The sequence below is a fragment of the Budorcas taxicolor genome, chromosome 2, assembly GCF_023091745.1.
Source record: "Budorcas taxicolor isolate Tak-1 chromosome 2, Takin1.1, whole genome shotgun sequence".
In the NCBI taxonomy this organism is placed as follows: domain Eukaryota; kingdom Metazoa; phylum Chordata; class Mammalia; order Artiodactyla; family Bovidae; genus Budorcas; species Budorcas taxicolor.
In genome coordinates, this window is record NC_068911.1 from 15,416,705 (window position 1) to 15,443,026 (window position 26,322).

Here is a 26,322-nt window from a genome sequence, read left to right on the forward strand (position 1 = left end):
GGTGTGTGGGCTCACTAATTGCAGCTCCCAGGCTCTAGAGCGCAGGCTCAGTAATGGTGGCGCACAGACTTAGTTGCTCCATGGCATGTGGGATCTTCCTGGACCAGGGATCGAACCTGTGTTTCCTGCATTGGCAGGCAGATTCTTTACCACTAAGCCTTTTTCTTTCTTTTTGAAATATTTATGTTTTTGGTTGTGTCATGGGATCTTCAGTTTTCCTTGTGGCATGTAGGATCTTCAGTTACAGCATTCGGGATCTAGTTCCTTGACCAGGGATCAAACCCGAGCCCCGAGTCCTGCCCCACTGGATTGCGAGGGAAGTCCCAAGGAATTATTTTCGGACTCAAATCTGACAGTGTCACTCCCCTGCTCAGGAAACCTCCAGAGCTCTCCATCACACCCGGGAGGAGGCAGGAGCCTCTTATCCAAAGGTTAAGGCCTGCCACGCCCCGACCCCTGCCCACCCTTCTCCTCCATCCTCTACACCAAACCCAGAATGAAATCACATTTCCTTCCCATGCCCTTGCCCTCCCCAGCCCCTGGATTCTCATACCCTCTGAACTTTTCTATAAGCTGTGCCTTCTGCCTGGAACACCCCCTGCCTCCCAAATGGCCAACCCCTACTCAGCCTTCAGTACTCAGCCCATGGCATCTCTTCGGAAAAGACTTCTCTGACTTTCCTGACACAGTTCTGAGCACATTGTGTGGACCTTGCCTGGATCCAGATCTGTCTCCCCAATAGACCAGCGACTCCCTCAAGAGCAGGAGATGATCGGATTCATCCCTGGAGTCCCACTGCTCAGCACAGGGCTGGAGGCGAGAAGGGAATGGTTTGATAAATAGATACCTGCTGCTCTTTCTAGAAGAATTGACCAGACTTGGGTGTCTGATTATGGTAGTAGGGTTCATGGTGGAAATGAGAACAGAGAATAATATTTTAGGGGAAGGTGGTGAGTTGTTTAAGGAATGCCTTCATCATGGTCCCTTCAAAAACAGACTCTAAGATGAGAACTGGGGTGCAAGAACTGTATTGGGGAGCTGATCACAGTCAGGGCTGTGAAGGAATGAGGAAGAGAGACAAAGAAAGGAGAAAGTCAGGAAAGATGTGTTGATGAAAAGGTTACCACTGTGGGACTCCCTGGTGGCCCAGTGGCCAAGACTCTGAGCTCCCAATGCAGGGGATCTGGGTTCAATTCCTGGTCAGGGAACTAGATCCAGCATGCCACAACTAAGACCCAGTGCAACCAAATAAATAATTAACAAATAAAATATTTTTTGAAGAAGTTACCACTTTGACAATCCCAGTGGGGACCCTCTGAGACACTATGGGGAACTCATCTCAGAATTGACCCCCAGGAACCACAGAGCTGGGAGAGTTATTCACCATTCCCTATCTCTAACTGGTTGGAGGTTCTGAGGTTACAGAATCCCACCCACCCACCCAGGCCCTCCTCCAGACAAAAACTCAGGAAGCATCTGGGGACACTGAGGGTCTGGGAAGTGTCTGCATATGACTTCCCAGATGGACCAGGTGGATACAGGTAGGGCACCCACAGCATCTGCTTCAGCAGGTGATGAATTTGAAGTGTCTGGCCAAGTGGTCCAATGGGTAAGAATCCACCTTGCAATGCAGAGGACTCAGGTACCATTCCTGGTCAAGATCCCACCTGATCGGGTGGCATAAGATCCCACATGCCATGGGACAACAGAGCCCGAGCACCACAACTAGAGAGAAGCTCATGAGCCACAACAAAGCCCCGACACAGCCAAATAAAATTATTTTTTAAAATGAAGGGTCAGGAAGAAATCTAGGGGCAAGTATCAGAGGACACATTAGGGTTGTAGGCACTTAAAATTAGATCTCCGTGGCTTCCCTGGTGGCTCAGTGGTAAAGACTCCACCGGCAATGCAGGAGCCGCTGGAGACATGAGTTCAGTCCCTGGGTAGGGAAGATCCCCTGGAGGAGGGCATGGCAACCCACACCAGTATTCTTGCCAGGAGAATCCCATGGACAGAGGAGCCTGGAAGGCTACAGTCCATGGGGTCGCAGAGAGTCACAGACTGAAGTGACTGAGTACGCACACACCTGCCCTCATCAGAGCCGGCAGAGCGCTGCGTGACGTGGCACCTTGTTCCTCTCTGACCACATCTCCTATGACTCTCCCCTGCTCGCTCTGATCAACCACATTGGCCTTCTTTCGTTTCTTCCAATACACCAAGCTCGTTACTACCTCCTGGCCTTTGCACTTGCTCTTTCCTCAGCCTGGGGTGCTCTCCTCAGGCTCTTTGCTCAGCCTTCAGAGTCTCAACGTAGACATTACATATTCACAGAGGCCTTCTCTGATGCTGTGGTTCGTGTACCTCCTTCCCCACCTTGTCTTAGTTCTCTATTTTGTTCCTTCTCACCTTTCCTCCTTCCTTCCTTCTTCATTCCTTCTTTCATTAGCAAACATTTTTCAAGTACTTACCACCTGCTAGCCAGAAAAACATCTATTTCTGCTCTATTGACTATGCCAAAGCCTTTGACTGTGTGGATCACAATAAACTGTGGAAAATTCTGAAAGAGATGAGAATACCAGACCACCTGACCTGCCTCTTGAGAAACCTATATGCAGGTCAGGAAGCAACAGTTAGAACTGGACATGGAACAACAGACTGGTTCCAAATAGGAAAAGGAGTACGTCAAGGCTGTATATTGTCACCCTGCTCATTTAACTTATATGCAGAGTACATCATGAGAAACACTGGGCTGGAAGAAGCACAAGCTGGAATCAAGATTGCTGGGAGAAATATCAATAACCTCAGATATGCAGATGACACCACCCTTATGGCAGAAAGTGAAGAGGAACTAAAAAGCCTCTTGATGAAAGTGAAAGAGGAGAGTGAAAAAGTTGGCTTAAAGCTCAACATTCAGAAAACGAAGATCATGGCATCCAGTCCCATCACTTCATGGGAAATAGATGGGGAAACAGTGGAAACAGTGTCAGACTATTTTTTTGGGCTCCAAAATCACTGCAGATGGTGACTGCAGCCATGAAATTAAAAGACGCTTACTCCTTGGAAGAAAAGTTAAGATCAACCTAGATAGCATATTCAAAAGCAGAGACATTATTTTTCCAACAAAGGTCCGTCTAGTCAAGGTTATGGTTTCTCCAGTGGTTATATATGGATGTGAGAGTTGGACTGTGAAGAAAGCTGAGTGCCGAAGAATTGATGCTTTTGAACTGTAGTTTTGGAGAAGACTCTTGAGAGTCCCTTGGACTGCAAGGAGATCCAACCAGTCCATTCTGAAGGAGATCAGTCCTGGGATTTCTTTGGAAGGAATGATGCTAAAGCTGAAACTCCAGTACTTTGGCCACCTCATGCCAAGAGTTGACTCACTGGAAAAGACTGATGCTGGGAGGGATTGGAGGCAGGAGGAGGAGAAGGGGACGACCGAGGATGAGATGGCTGGATGGCATCACTGACTCGATGGATGTGAGTCTGAGTGAACTCTGGGAGTTGGTGATGGACAGGGAACCCTGGTGTGCTGCGATTCATGGGGTCGCAAAGAGTCAGACACGACTGAGCGACTGAACTGAAATGAGACAGCAACTTGGACTCTGGACAGATAACAGCAAAACAAATGTGTCATTTGACAGACAAGCTCCCAGAAGCTCGCCTTCATTTCAGAAATAAACAAGCATGGGACTTCCCTGGTGGCTCAGTGCTTGAGAATCCACCTTCCAAGGCAGGGGGCAAGGATTCCATTCCCTGGTCGGGTAACTAAGAGCCCACATGCCTAGGAGAACCTAAACCCACTTGCTGCAACTACAGAGGCCAGTAAAAAAATAAATAAATGAACAAGCAAAAGATACCTGTTTGCATTAGTGGTAAGTGAGGGACTAGGGAGGTGCTATGGGTGGAAACTAGAGAAAAGAACCAGCTTTACCTAGGCCATCAGGGGAGTTTCTGTACTTTATCACACTTGTCATTGCGATTTGGTTTCTTTTTTTTCCCCCCATCTGTCTTTCCTACGAGACCAGGAGTCCAAGGAACATGTTTCTCAGCACCCAGCATGGACCCTAGCACAATACGTAGTCAATGAACTCTTGGGAAATGAATGGCTCAAGACTAGGAGGCAGTTACAAGCCGAGGGATGGACAGCACTCTCCAGGGAGGATTTGTGAAAGAGGAAGAGCCGGAGGCTTAGGAAGATCCAGGAGGGGAGCTTCAGAAAGGAAAGAATCTGGGAAAGGTGGTTTGCCCAAAGCCAAGGCAGAGAACCTCACCTTTGGCTCTTGCCCACACCACAGCTATTCTCCTTGGCTGTTAGCCCCTCTTTGAGCTGGAAGGGCCTTTGGGGATCCATTGTTTCTAGCCTCAAAGGTCCCTGTAGTTAGAGCCGGAATCTAGGCTCCCTTCCTAGGAAACTGTAGGGTCTAAGATACTGGGCTTAGAAAGACCACTGGGGTTTGGGGATTCAGATACAGCCTGCACCTCTCCACACCTAAGAACCCCTGGTCTCACCCTTCTCTGCAGGGGCTTGGTTCGTGTGTCACCTCCTCCAGGAAGCCCTCCTTGACTTTCAAGCTGAGTTAGAAGCCTCTTTCTAGTTCATACAGCTCCCAGTTTCCCTCAGTCAGTGCCCTGACCACCCTAAGTGCCATCTTCTGCCTAAACCAGATGTTCTAAGTCAATACTAGTATGAGAGAAGCTGAAATTTAATGCTCAGATCCAAAGGGTGGGAATAAATTGGCACTTTTGAATGGAGCCCCATCTCTGAGGGTCTTTTAAGGAAGAGGATGAGACTGCCTTGGTGGCCAGGTGGTTAAAACGGCACTTCCAATGCAGGGGGTGCAAGTTCGATCCCTGGTGGGGGAGCTAAGATCCCACATGCCACGCGGTGTGGCCAAAAAGTGAAAAAAAAAAAAATTAAATTATTAAAGGAGGGGGAAATCTGGAGACCAGACAAGGTGCCAAGGGTGAAGGGAGTGGGTACAGATTAAGTGCTTATTTCAAGAGTATAGGGAGCTGAAGGGTGGGACAGGAAGGTTTGATGGGGCTCCGCTTGAATTCCCATCCCGGCTGGCGGGCCGCCATCCATACAATCCTGCGCACTTGGCGGACCTTTCCAGCCTCAGGCTCATCTGAAGGGCTGAGGCTGCAGGTCCGGCTCCCGCCGCAATGCGGCGGCCAGAGCAGTACAAGGGGCGGGGCGTCGCGACGCGAGCCACTCCCGCGCAGAGACACAGCACCGATGTGACGTGGAATGTGTGTTTATGTAGATAGAAAAAAGTGCACAGAACAGTGAGGGGCGGGGGCAGAGGGACGTCTTGGCCTGGCCTTGGATTCGTGAGAATTGCAAGGGCCCTCCTCCAGTCGGGGGGCTCCCTCAAGGCTGGGAACAAAGTGAAGGGCTCACGTGGGATCGGTCAGGGTACGGACCCACTTTGGGAGGCACGTGGCCTTAAGGGTTCACGGAGCCTTTTCTGACTCGCCCACGGAGTACGTACAGTACCTTCGGGGCCAGTCCCTCCAGTAGGGTGGGGCCTCAAGAAGCCGGGCTGGTGGAGCCCGAAGCTCCAACAGCAAGGCCTTGGGGTCTGGAAAGCCAGATCTTTTGAGGTGGGGGGAAGGGCGAGGTCTTTGGGGCTGCACTCTCCGGGAGGGGCGAGCCCGGCAGGCGATCAGCCGAAGAGCTTGAGGAAGCAGGGCTGGCAGTAGGGCTTGCCCGCGCGCTCCTGGAAGGAGCCCTTGGTGAGCGGGCGCAGGCAGAAGGTGCAGGTGAAGTGGTCCGGGTGGAAGCGGCGGCCCAGGGCCGACACGCATCGGCCAGTCACCGGGAGGCCACACGTGGCGCACAGAGACCCGCGCCGCGCGTGGAAATGGTTCTCGCACAGCGGGCGGCCCTCGTGCTCGAAAAAGCTGCCTCCCGAGAAGGGCGCGAAACATTCCTGAGGAAAGGCAACCACGAAAGGATAGGTCAGGGCCAACCTCCAGACCAAAAAATCCTCTTTTGGAACTGAATAGCCCCCAGAGACTCCCGCAGCCCCTCTCATCTCCAGCGAGCGTGAAGCCCCGCCTCCCCGGGACCCCGCTCCGATGAACCCCGCCCCGAATCCTAGTCCCGCCCCACTGGCCCCTCTCTCCAAGGTCCCGCCCCTCACAAGTCGCGTACCCGGCAGACGAAACAGTCCGGATGCCAGAGCGCACTGAGCGCCGAGATGTAGTTGTCCAGAATGGGGCCTTGGCAACCTTGGCAGCGCGGCGCGAATAGCTGTAGGAAGTCCCGGCGGCAGTAGGGGCGGCCCTCCCGCTCGTGGAAACCTAGGAGCGGGAACAGAGTAAGGAGGAAGAAGGGTGCGAGGTGGCCCCGGGAGCCCACAAACATCTGAGACTGGGGGGCCGGAAGCGGCGCAGTGAGAGGACGCAGTCGGTGGAGAGGGACAGGGTCTGGGTTGGGGGCAGAGCGGGAGCGAGTGGGATGGGAATCCGCAGGTGGGATAGGCCGGGTCCAGGAGAGAGCAGGAGAAAAATCAGGCCCGCGAGGGTTTCTGAAGTCCAGTGGGCGGGCCCAAAGGGAGCGGGGCGGGATGTCGAGCGGACCCGCGGCTTTCAAGATGGGAGTCAAGCTCTCACCTTCATCTCCGAAGGGCTCCCCGCAACTAACGCAGCAGAAATGCTCCGGGTGCCAGTGGGTGCCCAAGGCAGTAACCATCTTCTGCAGGGAATGAAAGGGAACACTCAGCGTGCCTCCCCCCATTTCCTCTCCCCTTCCTCTTCCACCCTGAACCTAAATGAGTGGCTTGAAGTATGAGTTGAAGCTGCGGGAGACCTAAGCAGGAACTTGGGAATCAAAGAGCGCGGAGTCGAAAGAGCTGCGGAAGAGAACCCTGGAAGCGCCTGGGGTGGGGATGGGAATCGCGTAAGTGGATGAGACTCATTCCACAGGCTCCTTGGGTGAAACAAAGGAGGGGCTTCTGGTCCAGGCGGGGCTCACGTGTCGGATGGGTTGATTGCAGAGACCACATCGCGGAGAGAAGCGCTCGAAGTAGCACTCAGGACAGAAGGGAGCTCCATCCTTCTCGAAGAAGCTGCTGCCTCCCAGGGCGGTGGAACAGCCACCGCAAACGAAGTGCTCAGGGTGCCAAGCACGGCCAAGCGCCGTCACCACCTGCGAGTTGGGGGTTGAGACGGGGATCAGAGTGGCCCTGGGGCTGCCAGATGTCCAGTGAGCCAAGGTTTACGTGGCACTTTTCACATCTTATCTCTGAGAAGTCAGGATGAAGTATCGAATGTCCAAGTAACTCAGTCCCAAAGCGATGGAGATTTAAGCTGGCTTCCAGCACAGTACCTAGGGCCCACCATACTTTTTGTAGGCCACAAAAATGTTGTAATTTCTTTTAAAATTAGAAGAAAAAAAATAGCTAGGAGAAAATGACTAAATATATAATATTAATGTATTCATCTTCACTCCAACTGCCATAAAATGCAATTTATATATTTTTTAGTGGAGGAAGGGGCCCATGAAGGTGACAGTGCTTAGAAAATTCATAATGTCACCCTGCTCTGCTGAGATTGGAAATTCTCACCAAAATGGATGGCGGTAGGGCACTTTATCTAGCAGGAGGATCTAGAGCAACCACTGGGCACAGTTGCCCATAACATCTGCTCAGTCAGTAAGCCAAGAACTGGAGCTCCCAAACCAGACTGGTGGAGGAGAAACAGTCTTTGTGGGTCCTCAAGAGATGGTGGGTGGAGCCAATGAGGCTTTTGTGAAGATTAACTGAGAGGGGTGACTTCCCCCGTGGTGCCATGGATAAGAATCTGCCTGCCAATGTAGGGGACACAGGTTTGATCCCTGCTCTAGGAAGATCCCACATACCTCAGAGCAACTAAGCCTGAGCACCACAACGACTGAGCACATGCTGTAAAGCCCATGAGCCTCAACTACTGAGCTCATGGGCTGCAACTACTGCAGTTCTTGTGCCTAGAGCCTGTGCTCTGCAACAAGAGAAGCCACCTCAATAAGAAGCCTGCACACCACAACTAGACAGTAGCCTGAATCTCTGAAAGGAGAGAAAGCCCACGCACAGCGATGAAGACCTAGTGCAACCAGAAATGAAATAAATTGATTAATTAAAAAGTTACATGGGGGTTTGTAAATGAGCTAGCATAATGGCACACAGTAGGACTAGAATAAATAAAACCTGGGTTGGAATCCTTACTCTGCTACTCACTTGCTGTCTGACTTGCAGCTTCAATTTCCTCATCCGCAAAATATGAATAACAATAATACCCACTGGCTCTCAGTGAAATGAGTCTATAGGTCTCTGGGCTTCTCAGGGGGTGCTAGTGGTAAAGAACTTGTCTGCCAAAGTAGGAGATATAAGAGATGCAGGTTTGATTCCTGGGTGGGGAAGATCCCCTGGAGGAGGGCATGGCAACCCACTCCAGTACACTTGCTTGGAGAATCCCATGGACAGAGGAGCCTAGTGGGCTACAGTCCATAGGATCGCAAAGAGTTAGACATGACTGAAGTGACTTGGCACACATGGGTCTCTACCCCCTTACTTGCAGAACTTCACTTACTTGCCCAGCAATGGGTTTATTGCAGGAGCCACAGAGGCCCTTGGCCTGGGTGGGAACGCCACGGCGGCTGAGGTCAGACTGAAGCAGCCCCAGCATGGTGTCCAGGCTGCCTTTGCTGGTGGGCCCTGGTGGGGAGGGGGCGTCCTCACTCATGGAGCTTGGCACTGGTGGTGGGGTGGGCCCTGAGGCTGGCAGCTGCAGTCGTGAGGACAGGAGAGTTGAGTCAGCAAGGCAGCATGTGTGAGAAGGTCTCAGATGGGTTGAGAGCCATAAATCCACAGTGGTCCACCCCGCACTCCCTGAGTGACTCACATGGTTCTGGACACGGAAGTCAGAGAGTGAGGCCATCAGTCTATCTAGCTCCAGGGTGGCTGAGGTGGCTGAAGGCTTTGGGAGAACAGGGGAGGGGCTGGGAGGGCTGTGAAGAACACAACTTTGTCAGCTCAGAGTCTCAGGGTAATGCTTCCTCCAGTAACTCCAGCATCCAGAACTGACTACCTCTTTCCCAACCCCGCCAGCTATGCCAGACTCACGGGCTGGGCCTTTTCTTGTCCTCAGACTGGTCCTCCTTCTGCTCCGCTGCTGTCTCCTTGCTAGATGGGAACTGAGACATTATTTCATCTGCAGAGAGGAGAGAAGGGCACTGGGCATGGGGCCATGTGCTAGCCTCCTTCCCAGTTAGGGCTCGCATCCCTTTAGCTGCTACCCTGGGAAGTCTATGGGCTTCCTTAGTGACTTGGACAGTAAAGAATCCATCTGCAAGGCAGGAGACCCCGGTTCAATCCTTGGGTAAGGAATATCCCCTGGAGAAGGGAATGGCTACCCCCCTTAGTCTCTGCCCAGCCCTGCCCTGCCCCCCATTCCATCAAGGCCTGTCCCAGTAACCCTGGTACCTGTTATGTTGAACTGAGTAGCGTTAAGTTCCTGAAGCAACCTGTCTAGCTCACAGAGCCCCGTGCCCAAGACACCGCAGGAAGAGGAGAATGGAGGGGTGGCAGGGGCTGCAGGCTTCGGGGACCGAGGCTTGCATACCGTGCTGGGAAAGAGGGTGGGAGCTTGGGTTCAGGGGTGGGGAATACAAGCCTGAGTCTCAATTGGCCACCCCATCCCCCCATACCCAGTCTTCTCACCTGTACAGATGGTCTTTGTCCCCAGAGGCTCCTGAAGGTTCCCCAGGCCCCATCTATAGAGAAGGACATATGTGTGGGATGATACGCCCGTACTCTGCCCTACTCAGGCCGTGGTTTCCTTTCCTCTCACCAAACCTGGCCTGAGTGGTTGTCCCTCTCCCCAGCATCTGAGCTCACCTGTGTCAGAGGAGACGTGAGGGGCTCTGGGGGCCGCTCTTTTAGAGCTCCTGACCTTGGCATGTGTGAGGTTGTGGTCTCCAGGTCAGAGAGCAGGGCATCTGCAGGGAGAGGCCGTCAAGGTGAGAGGTTGAGAGGTCAAGGTTAAGGCAGAGACAGGGCCTTAAGAGATCAGAGAATAAGTGTTCTAAGTGGGCAGTGTCTGAGGAGGACAGAAGCGAGTATTAAGAGTAAAGGTCAAGAATCAGAAGAAATACAAGGCAGACCATGGCAGAGATGTGGAAGGGCAGCAAGGACTATTTACGGTCACAACATCCCACGTGGCTTATCCTGAGAGTCATTTACAAACTCAGCCACCTGACTCTAATTCTCTGAATCTTCGGTAATGCAGTCAAAATTGGCTCTTTACTGGAGGCAAATTTGGCTCCACCCCAAATTGCTCAATTGGCTGTATGCCTGACACCTGCTTTCTGATTGGATGCTCTTTCTGACACACCCCCTACGCCTAAACAGGCCCCTCCCAGCCCTGGCTCTTCTCCAGATGCCACTTGGCTCCGCCCTATGCACCTCATTGGTGAGTCTGCTGGGACCTGCTTTCTGATTGGTTTTTTCTTCAGTACCAGTGCCCGTTACTCATTCCGAGCAGCACCCCCTACCGCAGCGTGCTGGAACTCCTTCTCTCCCACAGAGCGCACAGCCTTCCCGCCCCAGTTCCAAAAGACACGGAGGATGAGATGCGTGAGTCCTCCTTTCCGCCCCAAGTCGGAGGGACAGACAGCAACCCCCCTCGACCCCAACACACACAACCCAACGGCCCCCCCCGTCTCCATCCCCAGATCCAGAACCTTTGAACTCTTTACCTTTCAGAATTTAGAAGTCCCTGCCCCTTTACTCTGCATCTCTGAGCGCCTTGATGGAACCCTTAACCTCTCTCGCTGGCATCTCGGCACTCATCTATTATATTTACTTTCTGCCCCAAGGACCTGACCCTACCATACTTAACGGCCCTTAACTCTTTCGTTCCCCAAACCCTAGGGCAAACCCATTTTCTTCTCCAGAACTTACTGTCATTGTCTCCTCCTTTCCCGATTACTTTCCCAGTCCCTGGACCCAAGGTCCTTTTAACTCCTCCCTTCCCAGAGCTCCCGAGCCCAGGCGCCTGCAGGCTCTGCACCTCCCTGCCCATCCGTATGCAGCCAGCGACGGGGGAGTGAAGTGAAGGAAGAAGGGAGGGAGCGACCAGTCTGGCAAAGGCAGGAAGGGAGCGGCAGGAAGGGGGACGTGGAGTCGGAAAGGAGGCGCCGGCAGAGACCAGAAGCGAGAAGACCGGGAGGCAGGGATGGAGAGATGCCGGGAGTGCTAGGGGGCCCCAGGATGGGGAAGCGGGTTCAAGCAGTGGTGAGGGGCTTGGGGACAAGGGGACCCGGACCCCACTCACCCAGGTCCTCCATGACGGGGCGCGGGCAGAACGCGCGGGGCGAGCAGGGCGGGGGCCGTGTCCGGTGGGGGCGGGGGGCGGGGGACGTCCGGGAGCTGGAGGCCCAGCCGTGACCATGTAAGGAAGCCAGGACCCGCTGGGATAAGGCTGGAGGGGGGACGGGGGGGGGGGGGCGGTGAGAACGGGAGAACCCGGGGTGGGGGCCTGTAAGGGAGGGAGGGCCCCGGCCCACCCAGGCCCAGCCCGCCTGCCTACTGCGCAGACGGCCACACCCCAGCCTTGGCCTCAGCTGTAAGGAGCCCCAGGCGGCCAGAGTCGGAGTAAGAGAAGTGGCTCTTCCAGAAAAAGCCCGGGATCCTCTGCTCAGTGAGACTCTTGGACACGGACTGAGGCCCCCAAGCCCACCTCCCCCCATCCCCAAAGTTAGTACCTTGAGTCCTAGACAGAACTCCTCTCCCACCCCCTGCTATTCCCAGAAGATTGCTCTACACAGAATTTTGGAGTTGGAGGCGGTGGTGATGTTCTAAGGATCTGTCAGGTCCCAGGTTCAGAGATCTTTCCTAAGAGACTGTGACAATGACATAAACAGAGATCCCAAAAGGCACATAAACTGGATACAAAGAAATCTCTGAGACACAGAGATGATGAACCCATCCACAGACTCTAAGCCATAGAGTTGGAAACAGACATACAGACACAGGTATACAGAACTTGAGGCCCAAGTCCCATGCAGGCTCAGGAGAAATGCTTCCAGGCAGCCAGACCTCAGCCAACTGTCCCCTGCACCGAGATGACCCAGACCTGTCCCCTAAGAGCCCTTTCCCAAGATACTGATGAATATAGAGAAGAAAGCAAGACACAGACTCCGGCCACAAAGGAACAAGAGGCTTCCCTGGACTGAGAAATCAAGTTGGAAATGGGAAACTAGAGATAGGTGTGGACAGACACAGCAGTGGAGCAGACAGACTGTGGGTCTCAACTCAGACACAGGTCGACTGAGCACTGGAATGGCAACTCAGGGGCTTTTAAAAAAATAGATGCCGGGGGAGGGGGCTCTGCTGGAAAGGAGAGGACATACGTATCCTTATGGCTGATATGCGTTGTATGGCAGAAACCAACACAGCATTGTAAAGCAATTATCCACTAATTAAAAATAAATTAAAAAAAATACTGATGCCCAAGGCACTCTCCCCTCAGTCCAATTCAGTTAGAAAGGGCCCGGGCATCAGCACTTTTAAAAAAGTTTTCTGGGAAATTCCCTGGTGGACCAGTGGTTAGGACTCCAAGCTTCCGCTGCAGGGGGCACAGATTGGACCTCTCATCAGGGAACTGAGATCCCACGAGCCGTGCCAGGCAGCCAAAAAGAAAGAAAGAAAGAAAAGCTGGAGAGAGAAATGAGTAAGTCCTTAAATAAATATTTATATATTCCATTAAAAAAAAAAGCTCTCTGGGTGATTGTAAAGGACATCATGAGAACAAAGACCTGGATACTCTCAGAGGTAGCAAGGGGGGCTTCCCAGAAGTTAGTGGACAGCCCCAGTCCAGGCCCTGTCCTCAAAGTCAGGGTTCAACGCCACCTAAGTGGTCAATGATCTGGGAGCCAGGTTGATGGAGACCCTGCCTGGGCAAACAAAGCAATGCCAGCCTAGGGTTCCAGCTCCCTCTGGGCATGACTAGTGGCCTCAGGGACTTGAAGAACACAATAGGTCTTCCCTCAGAACAGCAGGACACTTGGTCCAAGAGATGAGAATGGACCCAGAGACAGAAGGTCCACGATAGGTGATGGGTGATGAAACGACAGTGCCAAGGTCTTGGACATCCATCCCCACCCACACATCCCCTCAGCCCCGATCCAGGTCTGTGTCCAGCTGTGTGGCTGTCTGAGCAATGAAGTAGCCTGAGCAGGAAGCAGGCTTCCCCTGGGGCCCAAAACCACATCCTCAGGAGCAGCCTGGCAACTGCAGCATATCCCAGGGCTCCAGGAACCTGCACATTGTTACTTATTAAACTCCTGCATGCCAGGGGTGGTCTGTACTGAGACACAATTGTTGTTGTTTAATTGCTAAGTCATGTCTGACTCTCTACAAGCTCCACCAGGGTCCTCTGTCCATGGGATTTCCCAGGCAAGAATACTGGAGTGGGCTCTCATTTCCTTCTCCAGGGGATCTTCCAGACCCCAGGACTGAACCTGCGTCTCCTGCACGAGCAGCAGGTTCTTTACCGCTGCGCCGCCAGGGAAGCCCACTGAGACACAGACACCTGGACACAACCCTGCTGGATGGGTTAAGACGTGCGGGTACTCCCACAGGAAAGGAAGCAGAGACACCACACAACAGGGGGAGCCGACTCCAAAGCTTTTAATTTCAACTCCATAAAGCTGGGCCAGGCCAGGTGCCTGGGGCCCTGGGCTGTTCTCCACCTCAAGGGCCCCATGCCCAGACCCTGGCCTTGGCTTCTCACTCCTGAGTCTTCAGACACCCGGGCTCCAGGTCCATCCTCTCATGGGCCCGCGACAGTGACTCCTTCTGCGCAGCCTCCTCTCGTTGAGAGAGACCTCCTCCTAGCTAACTCATCCCTGGGTCTCCTCCCAGGGTACATCAGTCTAGGTTGGGACCTTTGCCCCCCGATTCCACCCCCATCACCACAGCCAGTAAGGCCTCGGTCAGGGGCCCAGCCTCCTCACCAGCTGCTTCCACAAGCCCCACCAGAGCCAGGGCCCGCTTCCGGGGGCACTGCCCCGGCCCCAGGGTCCAGCGTGCGCAGTGGGCAGCCAGCCGTGGCCGGCCCAGGCGGAACACCTCCCCCACTGACTCTGGGCCACCCTGGGGTCCCAGGTGGATGCGGCCCACGGCTTCCTCCAGCTCCTCCTCCAGCCCTGGCAGCAGGAAACGGCCAGCGGCCTCCAGAGCCTCCTCGGCTTCGGAGCCCAGCAGGGGCTGGCCTGGCGGAGGGACAGGCCCCAGGGCAGCCCCACAGCCCCGGCAGCCATGCAGGTGATGCAAAATGGGCCAGGCCGCGCTGGGCGACAGTCCTCGGAGGGGCACTAGGTCCATCTGGGCTTCGGCAAAGCTGCCAGCCAGCAGGGCCCGGAAGAAGGGGGAGGCAGTGGCTGAGGCGGCTCGCTGGGCAGGGAGCCGGAGGCCTGAGTCCAGCAGGAAGTGGAGGTCGGGAGCTGGCATGGGGGCTGGGCCCAGCAAAGGTTCATAGAGGCAAGGGGAAGGTGGGTCTAGGTCCAAGGGGATTGCAGGTAGGACAGCTGGGCTCCCCGTGGGAGACACCAGGCCTTGGAGGCAGGAAAGGGAATCTGCGGCAAAAAAGAGGAAGAGCGGGTGCGGAGCGGGTCGGGTAAGCGCCGAGAGGAGGAGCCGGAGGCCGCCCTGGTCCAGAAGTAGCCGCCGCCACAGAGAGGGCTTCCTTTGAGGGAAAAAGAGAATCTTTAGAAGCTGGAAAAGGGCAGTGCTGGAGAACAGCAATCTTGCGCCCCCTGCCCCTGCGAGGTACCCACGTCTCTCTCACCGACAGATGAAGGGCAGGGTCAGAGCGCAGGCCACACGGTCCTCCGGGCTCCCAGAGAGCAGCAGGTGGGTGAGGGCCCCCACTCCGAAGGGCGACTCAGCTTGCACTGTCAGGTTCTGCAGCAGCATTTCACCTGCGCGAGCGGGCGGAGCAGGTCAGGTTGGCAGCTGGGGTGGGGGTAGGGGTGGGCAAGAGAGGCCCCTGGGTCCCCTAGAGGAAGGAGGGGGTGACCTCAGGGCAAGGCAGAGGGTGATGACCGCAGGCCCTGGAGGGATGGCAACCCAACACTAGGAACTCGAAGGTTAAGGGCCAGAACAGGAAGTAGGATGGTCAGGGAATGATTCTGGGCCCTCAAGGGCCAAAACAGGGCACAGAGGACTGGGCAGTCCCTGGCAGAGTTGGAAGGGGACTTTCAGAGGATGTGAGCCTGGGAAGACGTGGTGCCTGAGCTGCCCAGTGGAGTCAGGGACAGTGCAGAAGTTAGGAATACGGGGAAATGAGAAGAGACTGAGGAAGGAGAGGCAGATTCTAAACTGTTTGGGCCAAGCCTGGTGCTGGGGTCCCTGGGCCCCAATACACAGTCAGAGGTTGAAGAACTGTGTGGGGTCAATGGAGAAGAGAATCCTTCCCGGCCGCCACTTGGTGGCTGTTGTTCCCAGGGATGGCGGTGAGAGAGCAGGTGAGGCGCAGTGGGAGGGGAAGGGTGAGAAGGGCGCAGGACCCACGCAGGACCCACCCAGCTCCCGGTGCTGGTGCTGGCTGCGGCGGGCTGGCCGGGTGCGCAGCGCCGGCCAGTCGTCGGGGGCGACGCCGAGCACCAGCCAGGCGCGCAGTAGCGCCGCCCCGTAGCTGCGCACGAAGGCCTCCAGGCAGGCGGGGTTGCAGGTGAGCCGCGCCAGGATGCGCAGCGCGCGGGGGCTCGGCGGGCCCGGCGCACCCGTCACGTAGGCCAGCAGGCCGCACAGGGCCGGGCCGGTCACCAGCGCCCCGCTGGGGTCGGGAGCCTGGGAGAAGCGCGACAGCAACAGCAGCGCCGGCCCCTCGCGGCCCCAGGGCTCCTCGGCGGCAGAGGCGGTGGGGCTGCGGCCAGGCGGGCGCAGGGCGCGGGGCGTCCGCAGCGAGGTGGGGCTGGTCAGATCTGCCGGTTCTGGCGGCGGCGGACAGCACTCCGGGGACCAGTCGGGAGAGATGTCTCCCGGGCCTGCAGCATAACCCTCGGAGATCAGCCAGGACCTGCAGTGGGGAGAAAGGATATGGAACCTAGAGCCGAGGGGAGGGAGCAGGTCAAACGAGCGGTACTCCAAGAGGTGACTGAGGCCAGAGGAGAAGGCAGCCTGAGGGGGACAGGGGAAAAAGGGAATCCCAACACCCACCCACCCAGCCTCCATCCAGCAATTCCTGACTGCCTATTGGCTAGTGTATGCTAAGCGCGTTTCAGGTACTACAGAGAGGCAAAAGCAAAAAAAGGTCAAGACCTTCTAGAGTTTCTATTCAGCGCAGTGTGAAGTGATATGCGTGGAGAAAAAATAAAAGGGAATAGAAACACAGGGTGGGGGGCTGAGCTTTCCAGGTGGTAAGGAAAGAGCTGATGTTTTAAATCAAGTCCCCATGAATATAAGATCTAATCAAGGCATCTCAGAGGAGTGCCCTGGGCACAAGGAACAGTAACCAAAGAGGCCCAGCACGCGGGCATGCACGCACGCAGGCTAAGTCCCTTCAGTCATGTCTCTTTGCGACACTATGGGCCACAGCCTGCCAGGCTCCTCTGTCCATGGGATTCTCCAGGTGAGAATACTGGAGTGGTTGGCCACACCCTCCTCCAGGGGATCTTCCTGACCCAGGGATTGAACCCAGGTCTCTTGCATCTCTTGCACTGACAGGTGGGTTGTTTATCACTGTGCCATCTGCAGAGAGCCAAGGTCAAACAAAGGTGGCTCCAAGAGAGAAGAGGTGTATTTGGGGTCTGGAAGGCAGCCATGTTCAGTGAGAACAAGGTATTAGGAGTCAGAATCAAAGTCTTACAAAGACAGAATGGGTGGGAGCAGGGTGAGTGAGGGTAGTGAAGAGGCCTCACCCCATAGCATCAGGTGGGAACTCACTGGAGGCTTCGGAAGCTTCCGGCCTCTGCCCGCTCTGGGGTCCTCTCCTCAGGGAAGTCCCAGGAAGCAGCTTCTCTTCCCTCTTCTTCCTCATCACCAGCCTCACCACACAGCTGCCCAGCCAGGAGAGGTACCAATCCCAGAGCTTGAAGCCGGCCCAGGGCCCCTGTATCATACAAGAAGCCCACAAGGGCAGCCACCACACGAGGGTGCCAGGCGCTGGCACGGGGATCCCGCAGCAAGCCCATCAACAGCTCCAACCCCCCAGCATCTCGCAGCCGGGCCCGGTTGATAGCCTCCCGGCACAGCAGACACACAGCCCGCACCAGGGGCTGCTGGGAGGCTGGGCTTGCCCCGTTGAGGCCCCGGCGCCGCCGGAGTTCACCCAACAGCACCTCCACGCCCCCAGCATTGCCCAGGGCAGGCCGCACCAGGCCCTGGGCGCACAAGTTGGCGAGGATCAAGATGGTAGCCTCACGCACGGCTCTTTTGGGATGGGAGGCCAGGCCGACCAGTGGGCCAAGTCCCCCACCCAGACTGAGCTGCTCAGCACAGGCCCGGGAGCAGCCTCGACTCAGCTCCAGGAGGGCACGGACCAAGGCCAAGGTCAGTGCAGGATCTGGCGCTGCAGCCAGAAGTTCAGCCAGTGGGCGCACCGCTCCCTGCTGGGCCAGGGCCAAGCGGTGCTGGGGTGAGTCCGCCAGGTTGCGGAGGGCACGGACCACACTCTGACGGCACTGGGAGTCCTGGCAGGCCGTCAGGCTCTCCACGAGCAGGGGAACAGCACCTTGGGGTGAGGGAGGAGATGGAGGGTGAGTGAGGACAGACCCCCACCCCGCCATCCCTTCTTTCATCCCCAAGCCCCAGCTGGCTCCACCCTCAAAGCCTGCTCACCAGCACAGTGGATGTCCCCGCAGCTCTCAGGTTCCATGGCTAAGTTCCCCAAAGCACGGGCGGTTCGGTTCTGGATGCTGTCTGTCTTCACACACTGAAGAATAGTCACTGCAAGAGAGTTTGGCCTCTTGAGGGTTCTACTCCTTCTTGTCTCTCTCCTTAATCACCTCAAGAATGTGGCCTCAGGACAGGGAGCTCAGCGCCGGTGCACTGGGATGACCCTGAGGGATGGGATGGGGAGGGAGGTGGGAGGGGGGTTCAGGATGGGGGACGCATGTACATCGATGGCTGATTCATGTCAATGTATGGCAAATACCACTACAATACTGTAAAGTAATTAGCCTCCAATTAAAATAAGTAAATTTTTTAAAAAAGAATGTGGCCTCAGAGTCAGGGAAGGCCTCCAGAATAGGCCTAACACTTGCGGGATCTGGAAGGTTCGATAGGTAGGTGTTTGCTAGGTGGATGGTGGATGGGAGTGTTAAGGGACATTTCGGGTTTGGTAGCACCCTTTGCAAAGGCCCAAAAATGAGATCTAGTGTTTATGTTATGACTTCACGAAGCGCCTTGTCAGGTCAAGAGATGAGGACTTGAATGTGAGGGCACTGGGAGCCATACAGGGTTCTAAGAATGGACATGACATGACCTAAACTGGCAGTCATGAGGAGAATGGATTACAGGGGGAAACGGTAAGGCAGAGGGAGCAACCCAGAAGCTGTCGCAACAGCAAGAAGATGGGCTGACCCAGATACCAGCACAGCCCAGCACAGTCTCTGGGCATGTGATGGAAGAAGGCAAAGCAGTGGCATGGATTCAGGAGATATTTAAAGTACAGAACAGTGAATGAATGATGGGGGTTATACACTAACAACAAAATGTGTATTTATTGAGGACTTAATGTGCCAGGCCCCTTGTCAAATACATTATGGTCCAGATACATTTTATGAAAACTGAAAATAATGTTTTACTTTATCAAAAAAAATAAAGATTTCATAAAAATAGGCCTAAGTTTATAGCTGGCAGGCAATGAAGAAGAACGCTGTGTTCACAATGTTGCCACTAGAAGGCGCCAATTTAGCTGGTAAACAGAAAAGCTTGCTATCTTCTGGGTTTGTTCTTATTTGAAAAACTGAAATGAAGATAATGCACAATATTATATAAGTTGTGTGCTCTGTTGCTCAGTTGTGTCTGACTCCTTGTGACCCCAGGGACTGCAGCGTGACAGGCTCCTCTGTGCATGGGATTTTCCAGGCAAGAATACTAGAGTGGGTGGCTAGTTCCTCCACCAGGGGATTTTCCGGGCCTAGGGATTGAACACACATCTCCTGCATTTGGGAGGCAGATTCTTTACCACTGAGCCACCTGAGAAGCACTACTGTATAAGTTACAAATGTACACTGTATAAGTTACAGGTGTACAATATCAGTTCAGTTCAGTTCAGTATAGTGATTCCCAAATTTTAAAGGTTACATTCCATTTGTAGTTATAACACTGGCTTAGGATTTGTTCTAGTTTTTGGCTGTGCCTGGAGGCTTGCAGTTCCGACCAGGTATGGAACCTGGGTCCCAGCAGTGAAAGCACCAAGTCCTAACCATTAGACCACCAGGGATTTCCAGGATTTGTTCTTAACGTGCTAGTTTTTAATAACTGGGAGTACCAGTTGAGTATCTGTGCTCCGTCTTTGTATTTTATTTTCTCCCTATTCCAATTTTTTAAGGTAGTTATTATTACCCCATTTTACAATCCTAGTCTCTGATGGGTCTAGCTGACTGCAGAGCCCACTTTCTGAAGCACTACACCTGAAGTCTAGCTCATCAAATGGGATTTCAGAGCTCTGCACAAGGCTAGACACAGCAGGCACTGAATGCCTGCTATGAACATGAAGACTAAGAATCATTTCAAAGTCACCAAATAACCTCTTGGCCTCCATTATCACTTCATGGGAAATAGATGGGGAAACAGCGTCAGACTTTATTTTTGGGGGCTCCAAAATCACTGCAGATGGTGACTGCAGCCATGAAATTAAAAGACGCTTACTCCTTGGAAGAAAAGTTATGACCAACTTAGAGAGCATATTTAAAAGCAGAGACATTACTTTGCCGACTAAGGTCCATCTAGTCAAGGCTATGGTTTTTCCAGCAGTCATGTATGGATGTGAGAGTTGGACTGTGAAGAAAGCTGAGCGCCGAAGAATTGATGCTTTTGAACTATGGTGTTGGAGAAGACTCTTGAGAGTCCCTTGGACTGCAAGGAGATTCAACCAGTCCATTCTAAAGGAGATCAGCCCTGGGATTTCTTTGGAGGGAATGATGCTAAAGCTGAAACTCCAGTACTTTGGCCACCTCATGGGAAGAGTTGACTCATTGGAAAAGACTCTGATGCTGGGAGGGACTGGGGGCAGGAGAAGGGGACGACCGAGGTTGAGATGGCTGGATGGCATCACTGACTCGATGGACGCGAGTCTGAGTGAACTCCAGGAGTTGGTGATGGACAGGGAGGCCTGGCGTGCTGCGATTCATGGGGTCGCAGAGTCGGACACGACTGAGCGACTGAACTGAACTGAACTGAGCCCAGATGCGAGAGAGGTGATCCTTAAGCAATACTCAGGTAATTAGCTGTAATTATCGGATCTAGGAGGGCTAGCATATAATTTATAGAAAGAGAAGTGACGTCACGTATCTCGACAACAAGAAAACTGAGGGCGCTGCGCCGTCCTAAAGCACAATCCTTCAGGTTGCAGCACAAAGAACTCGAGACTCCGCCCAGGTCCAGACAGAGGTATGGGTGGAAACGTTCTAGGAAGTGAGGGCGGAGCACTTACCCAATGGGAGAATGCCTCCGAGTCTGCGCACTTCAGCTCGGCACGCCCCTTCAGTACAGCAGTTGGCTAGGATGCTGAGCGCCAAGTCCAGCGTCTTGCGCAGGCGCGCTGGTGGCGAGGGTGTCGCTGGTGACGCAGAAGAGGGGGCGGAGCCCTGCGAAGGGGCGGGGCCAGAAGAAGCCGCTGACTCGACCGACGAGGGGGCGGAGCCTGCGCCACCCTGGGACGGGGCGGGACCCGCTGCAGCCGCTCGCCGTAGCAGCGCGAGAAGGGGGCGGAGCCCGCCGCGTGCCCGGAAGCGCTCTATTCCCCCGGCTGCCTTGACGTGGCGCGTACGGAGGGCTAAGAGCGCACGGCCCAAGGGTGTCTCGCTGGTAGCTGTGTCCTTTCCCCCACCTAGACCCTCCCCGGCCGCCGCCGTGAGCTGCGCGAGGCAGAACGAGAGCGAGTCCGTGGGGGTTGACTTCGCAGCCGCCATCTTGGCTCAGGCCTAAGGCTCCGCCCCTCTCCTCGCAGCTCGTCCAAGGGAGCGGAACTGGAAAAGAGGGGCGTGGCCAGGCACCGCCTCTCTGACGCTTTTTAAATAGCGCCGCCGCTGTTCTGCAGGTTGGAAGTTGTAGTTCTCGATCCTGGTGCTCTGACTTGCACAGTCGCAGAAAAAAATGTGGAGCGTAGTGGTTATCTATCTAATCGTTGTGAGAAACCTAGAGGCGCGTGCGGTGCATGCTGGGATATGTAGTCTGCGCCAAGTTTAACACGTCTAGCTTAGGATCGATGGGAAACTAAAGGGCCTCAGGTGGACCAGTACCTCCGACCTTGGAGTCTCAGTAAGGTGCTACTCCAGGTGACGTGTCTACTCTGCCCCCAGCGTGTCCTTGGCAACGACAGCTCGCTTTGCCGCCCCCCAGCCGTGGCCGGGGCACCGAAGTCTGCGCCGATGGGGTCTGAACCTCGAGCCAAAAGGAAAGTGTCAAGTTCCTGATAGCGCCTGCAGATGGGACCACTTGCTCCGCCAGGTGAACGAGAGGGTTAAACTCACAGAGACCGTTTGCTGCCACTTCCTAGAATGGCACGAGCTAGTGGACATTTCCGTTTCCGGTGCCGGATTCCTGGGTCCCGAGAGTCTTCAGCTCTGGTTGTGCTTGTGAGTTGAGTGATTGGTATCTAGGAAACGGGACGCTCTTCCGGCTATGGAGTCGCGGGCTCCAGAAACGGCAAGGGAGGACTCCAACGGCGCCGCGCAGGGGGGGAACCGGTTGTCTGGATCCCAGGAAATCCCAAGGTCCGCTTTTGTTTGCGGAGTTGTTTCACGCAAGCGGCCCTTGGGGTCGCCGGGGCAGCCGGCCGCCTGGGAAATGATGCTGGGCCTGCGGTACCTAGGTAGGTCAGTCTCTGGCCCTGGGGAGAAAGAAACTCCTGCCAAGACCAACTCTCCTGCGGTTCCTGGAGCCTTCGAGTGCCAGCAGTGTGGATTGACTACCTCCCCGATCTCAATCCACCAAAGCAGCCACGGCGGTGATAAACCCTACTGCTGTCTCCAGCGTAGCAAAAGCTTCCGACGGGGCTCAGATCTGGTTAAGCAGCACGGGGTACACACCGGCGAGAAACCGTCCCCCTGTCCCCAGTGTGACTGTTGCTTCAGCCTGAGCTCTAACCTCATGCGACACCGTCACTCTCACTCAGGCCTCCGGCCTCATAAGTGTCTGGAGTGCGAGGAGCCTGTTGTTGGCCGCAGCTCGGACACCGGCGGGGCCACATGGGCGAGAAGCCTGACAGTTGTGCCGAATGTGGCAAGACTTCCTGTGTTAGCTTCAGCCTGATCCAGCACCAGCGCACGCGCATGTGGGAGAAGCCCTACAGCTGCGGGGGACTGCGGCAAGCACTTCAGCCTCAGCTCCAACCTGGCGCAGCACCAGCGCTCCCACACCTGTGAGAAGCCCTGCCTCTGTGTCTGGTGTGGTGACCGCTTTGGGTGCAGCTCTTATCTGCTCAAGCACCAGCGATCGCACGCGGAGGAGGAGCAAGAACTTCACCCACAGCTCCGACTGCCTAAGGCACCGACTCACCTACAGTGGAGAGTGACCCTTCAAGTGTCCTGAGTGTGGGCGTGGCTTTAAAGAGCGCACCCAGTTCACCAAGCACCAGCAAGTCCATGTGAGCGAACGACCCCACGCCTGCCCAGAATGTGGCAAAACCTCTCCCACAAATCCAAGCTTCTTAAATACAGTGCTCGCACACAGGCAAGAAACAAGCGCACCAAACTCAGCTGCAGCGAGAGTTTTGTAGACAGTTCAAATCTGCTGCGGCACCAACACTCCTGGGCCAGAAACCTTGGGCTTTGAGCCAGTGTGACAGGAGCTTCCGCCAGAGCTCTCCCCTGCTCATCCACCGGGTGGCGCACCGCGGAGAGAAGCCCTCTGTCTGCTGGGGGCAAGGCCTTTGCCCCCAGCTCCTTACCTGGGCCAGCACAGCGGACGCACCAGGGTGGCAGCCCCTGCCAACACCCCTGGCTTAAGTTGCAGCCCAAACTTCAGCTCTGACTTTGGTGCAGTCCTTCAGGAGACTGAGGGGACCAGAATTTCTCAGCAGGCCTCTTCTGCTCCTCTGGGGCTGCTGATGTGTGGGCTGAATCAGGGAAGCCCAGGCTGGAGGAATTGGGACAGAAAAGTGGGGTTGGTCATGTTCTCTGAGGCCCTGGAGATGGGACTCGAGCGGGAGGGAGAGTTTGGGGATGGACTGAACTGGCCAGGTTGCTTTAAGATGCAAAGCACCTTTGGCAGCCGCTGATCAGATCCCTTCACAGGTCCAGGGAGTGAGGGGGCGAATTACACAGGAGTTGTGGCCCCCTCCGCTCAGGAGAATGGGGCCACATGCCAGGAAAACCCCCGTGAGGAAGACAGTGGAGAAGAAGGAGGTCAGGGAGGGCCTCACCCCCAGAGGGGACCAGAAGGAAGGGTGTGTCCTAGCACAGGGCTCAGAGAGGTTGAACTGGGGACCATTAGGTGAGCTCAGGGGTGTATGATCCCTTTGAAAGACAGCTGTCTACAAAGTGAAGCTGGTGGGGCCCAGGACCAAAGCAACAGACCAGGAAGCTTGGTGGCATTTCTAGGTGGGGGCAAAAGACCAGAGGTTGGTCATCTGCCCCTTCCTCTCCTTTAGCCTCTTCCCTCGAAGGTTTCCCAGGTTCTTTCTCTGACCCATCAAAGAGGAGGAAATGATGACAATCTAGTGTGCCCAGACACTGGGGACTGCGCACAGCACTGTAGTCTGACCACTGGGGTGGGCTGCCTATGTAAACAAATGTGTTTCTGTTGGTAAAACAGTCTATGGGAGCCAGAGGGAGGCTTCTCGAAGCACAGCACAATGTGTGCCCAGAGCAGAGGCTAAACTGTGGGGCTCTGCTCTCCTTGTAGCCGGCAGTATTCCTGGGAGGGGCACAGAACGTAGCCCTTTTGAGGTTGGGGGAGGCCTAGTGCCTGCCCCAAGGAATCATGAGACCCATGCCTCTGGTGCCTTGTCCCGAAATCTTGCCTCTTAGCAGCTCGGTGCTTATAGAACTGTACCGCAGAGAATAAGGGCCAAAGGGAAGGGATGTGAGCTTCTAGCACAGAGTATCTCTTCCTAACTGCATGACCTTGGACAAGTCTGCCTCTTCTGAGCTTCAGTTTCTTCATTTGTAAAACTGAGGGTGATGGTTGCCTCCCAGGACGGTAGTAAGCTCCCATGGGATCACTGACTTGAAACACCTGGGTCAAGGAGGTAACTCGGCAAAACTCGGCTGCCAACTCTGCTTCCAGCTGAGCACCCTGTCACTGGGGGTGTCAGTCTGCAGGTATCACACCAGCGCACTTTTTGCCTCCTCCTGAAGGTTACAGAAATGAGGGAGATAGCCCCAGCCCTGGGGTAGTGTGGTGTCATGAAGGAGATGGACTCGAACCCAGTGCTGGCGCTGGAGAAAGGGCGTCACCTGCAGCAAGTCTAAGAGTCTTCATGAAGGTGCATCTAATGGATGCCACTTGCCTCCTCAATCTGGGTCTGTGATGAAGGGAAGGGTTCTGGAATGTTCCCTGTTGCCGACAGCATTTCAAAGAGCACAAGCCAGGGTTTGAGCGAGAGGCCTGAGCCGGGCACATCCATAGTAAGCACTCAATAAATGGATGTTATGATCAGCTCCTGTTTTTCTTACTCGTGACCTTGAGGCTTCAGCTTCCTCAAAGCTGGATTCTGTTCTCTGCAAAATTGTAGGTGCAGATGGTCGTGAGGTTCATGGAGGAGATGGACATGGGAGGGGGATCTGTTTGTAAAATCCCTTTCTGTCAACTGAAGCTGGTTCTCACTTTAATGTAAGTAGCCCTGCGCTCCATCCTCTCAGTTGTAGAAACGTTCTGCCTGGAGCAGGGAGGCAGACCGGGCCTTGGAAACAGGAATTGGGGTTTATTCAGCATTCACTGTGCCCTGAGCTGGGAGGGAGGCAGTGATAATGCCCAGGCACATCACCAGTGTTCAGGGCAGAGACGGCAAACACGTTAGCTTTGGCCTTCATGGTGTGTTTGTGTGTGTGTGTGTGTGAACTATTGAGCCAACTTTGTGTGTGTGTGTGTGTGTGTACACATATGCGCACTTTTGCAGCTTGAGGGATCTTAGTTCCCTGACCAGGGATCGAACCCATGCCCTCAGCAGGGAAAGCAGGAAGTCCTAATCATTGGACCGCCAGGGAATCCCCATGAGCCAACATTTAAATCGGGAGATTTCACATCACAATCTAGATATCTGGTTTGGGGAGAGGGGAGAGGATCAGAAAATTCAGCAACACTGGTTCTCTCCAGCAACAGCTATTGACAGGGCCGAGTAATATCTGCCTGGGACATGGACAGTCCACACTGCTCCCTGTATCCCTGAATCAGTGTGTTTCATTTGTATTACTTGCCTGACTGCTACAGAAAGGCATTTGGGGGTGACCTACATTTTCATGAGTGACCAAGACTCTTCATGCAGTGGAGGCAGTTTCTCTTTTTTGTCACCCCTTCCTGCCCCCTCCCCCAATCATTTTTTTCTCCTCTTCCCTCCTCCTCTGAATCCCCTGTCTCCCCATCTGAGATATCACCCTCCAATATTGACACTCCTTTCCATATCTGCGAGGGAGTAGGGACAGAGCTTACAGATTCGGCAAGGCAAGGCAAACCCGTGTGCCTTGGTCAGAGGGTGAGTACTGGACCCTGTGAGCCTCGGTGGGGAGTTGCCCCTGGCAGACATCCCTGGAAGGGCTATTTTGGGAAGCAAGAAAGTGTGGAGACACCCAGTGGGCTCAGAGGGAGGGGGAGTCAGTAATACCATTTCCCCTGAGCTGGCTCTGCTTCTGCTTAGTTCTGGACATGAGCTCGGACTCCATCCAGTTCTGTCTCTGATCTCATCCACTCCTGGGACCCAGGTTCCACCTCTGAGCCTGGTGGGCGGTACAGAGGCTGGTGCTATGTACTGGGTGTGCCATAGGCTGGCAGCGAGAGTCCCGCCCACCTAGAAGCTCCACAGTGTCTGGTAAGTGCTTTGGACATGCACTAGGGATGGGAACAGCACCGCAGCCCCAAGCCACAACCCCTCCCTCCCTCCCTTAGCTAGTCACACTCCGGGAGGACAGGAACTCCATGTCTGCTGAGTCCCCGCCTCCCAGATGGG

At 54.9% G+C, this 26,322-nt stretch overlaps 3 protein-coding genes across 10 annotated transcripts; 1 reads left to right on the forward strand and 2 right to left on the reverse strand.

Moving 5' to 3' along the window:
• Positions 1-5,252: 5,252 nt before the first annotated feature.
• TGFB1I1 (transforming growth factor beta 1 induced transcript 1) lies at positions 5,253-11,371 on the reverse strand. 8 transcript variants are annotated; one of them, XM_052636403.1, is made up of 11 exons: positions 11,320-11,371; positions 9,882-9,982; positions 9,705-9,757; positions 9,468-9,610; positions 9,108-9,195; positions 8,887-8,992; positions 8,575-8,769; positions 6,983-7,156; positions 6,622-6,703; positions 6,161-6,309; positions 5,253-5,936 (listed from the first exon to the last, which is right to left on the reverse strand). In XM_052636403.1, exons 1-11 carry the CDS (start codon positions 11,330-11,332, stop codon positions 5,670-5,672), a joined length of 1,371 nt encoding a protein of 456 aa, XP_052492363.1. In that variant the 5' UTR covers positions 11,333-11,371; the 3' UTR covers positions 5,253-5,669. The 8 variants fall into 8 exon arrangements, with proteins under 8 accessions (XP_052492363.1, XP_052492359.1, XP_052492358.1 ...); XM_052636399.1 differs by lacking the exon at positions 11,320-11,371 and adding an exon at positions 10,947-11,073; XM_052636398.1 differs by having other exon boundaries at positions 8,575-8,992.
• A 2,367-nt stretch (positions 11,372-13,738) lies between these two features.
• ARMC5 (armadillo repeat containing 5) lies at positions 13,739-21,156 on the reverse strand. Its single transcript, XM_052658111.1, has 6 exons — positions 20,650-21,156; positions 17,829-17,936; positions 16,935-17,721; positions 15,572-16,068; positions 14,836-14,968; positions 13,739-14,733 (listed from the first exon to the last, which is right to left on the reverse strand). The coding sequence occupies exons 1-6, from the start codon at positions 21,125-21,127 to the stop codon at positions 13,917-13,919; spliced, it is 2,820 nt and encodes a 939-aa protein (XP_052514071.1). The 5' UTR covers positions 21,128-21,156; the 3' UTR covers positions 13,739-13,916.
• A 158-nt stretch (positions 21,157-21,314) lies between these two features.
• Positions 21,315-23,261, forward strand: KRBOX5 (KRAB box domain containing 5). Its single transcript, XM_052658123.1, is given in 4 exon segments — positions 21,315-22,386; positions 22,389-22,513; positions 22,515-22,669; positions 22,671-23,261. Coding segments are annotated over 4 exon segments (1,092 nt in total). The 5' UTR covers positions 21,315-21,839; the 3' UTR covers positions 22,936-23,261.
• Positions 23,262-26,322: the final 3,061 nt, after the last annotated feature.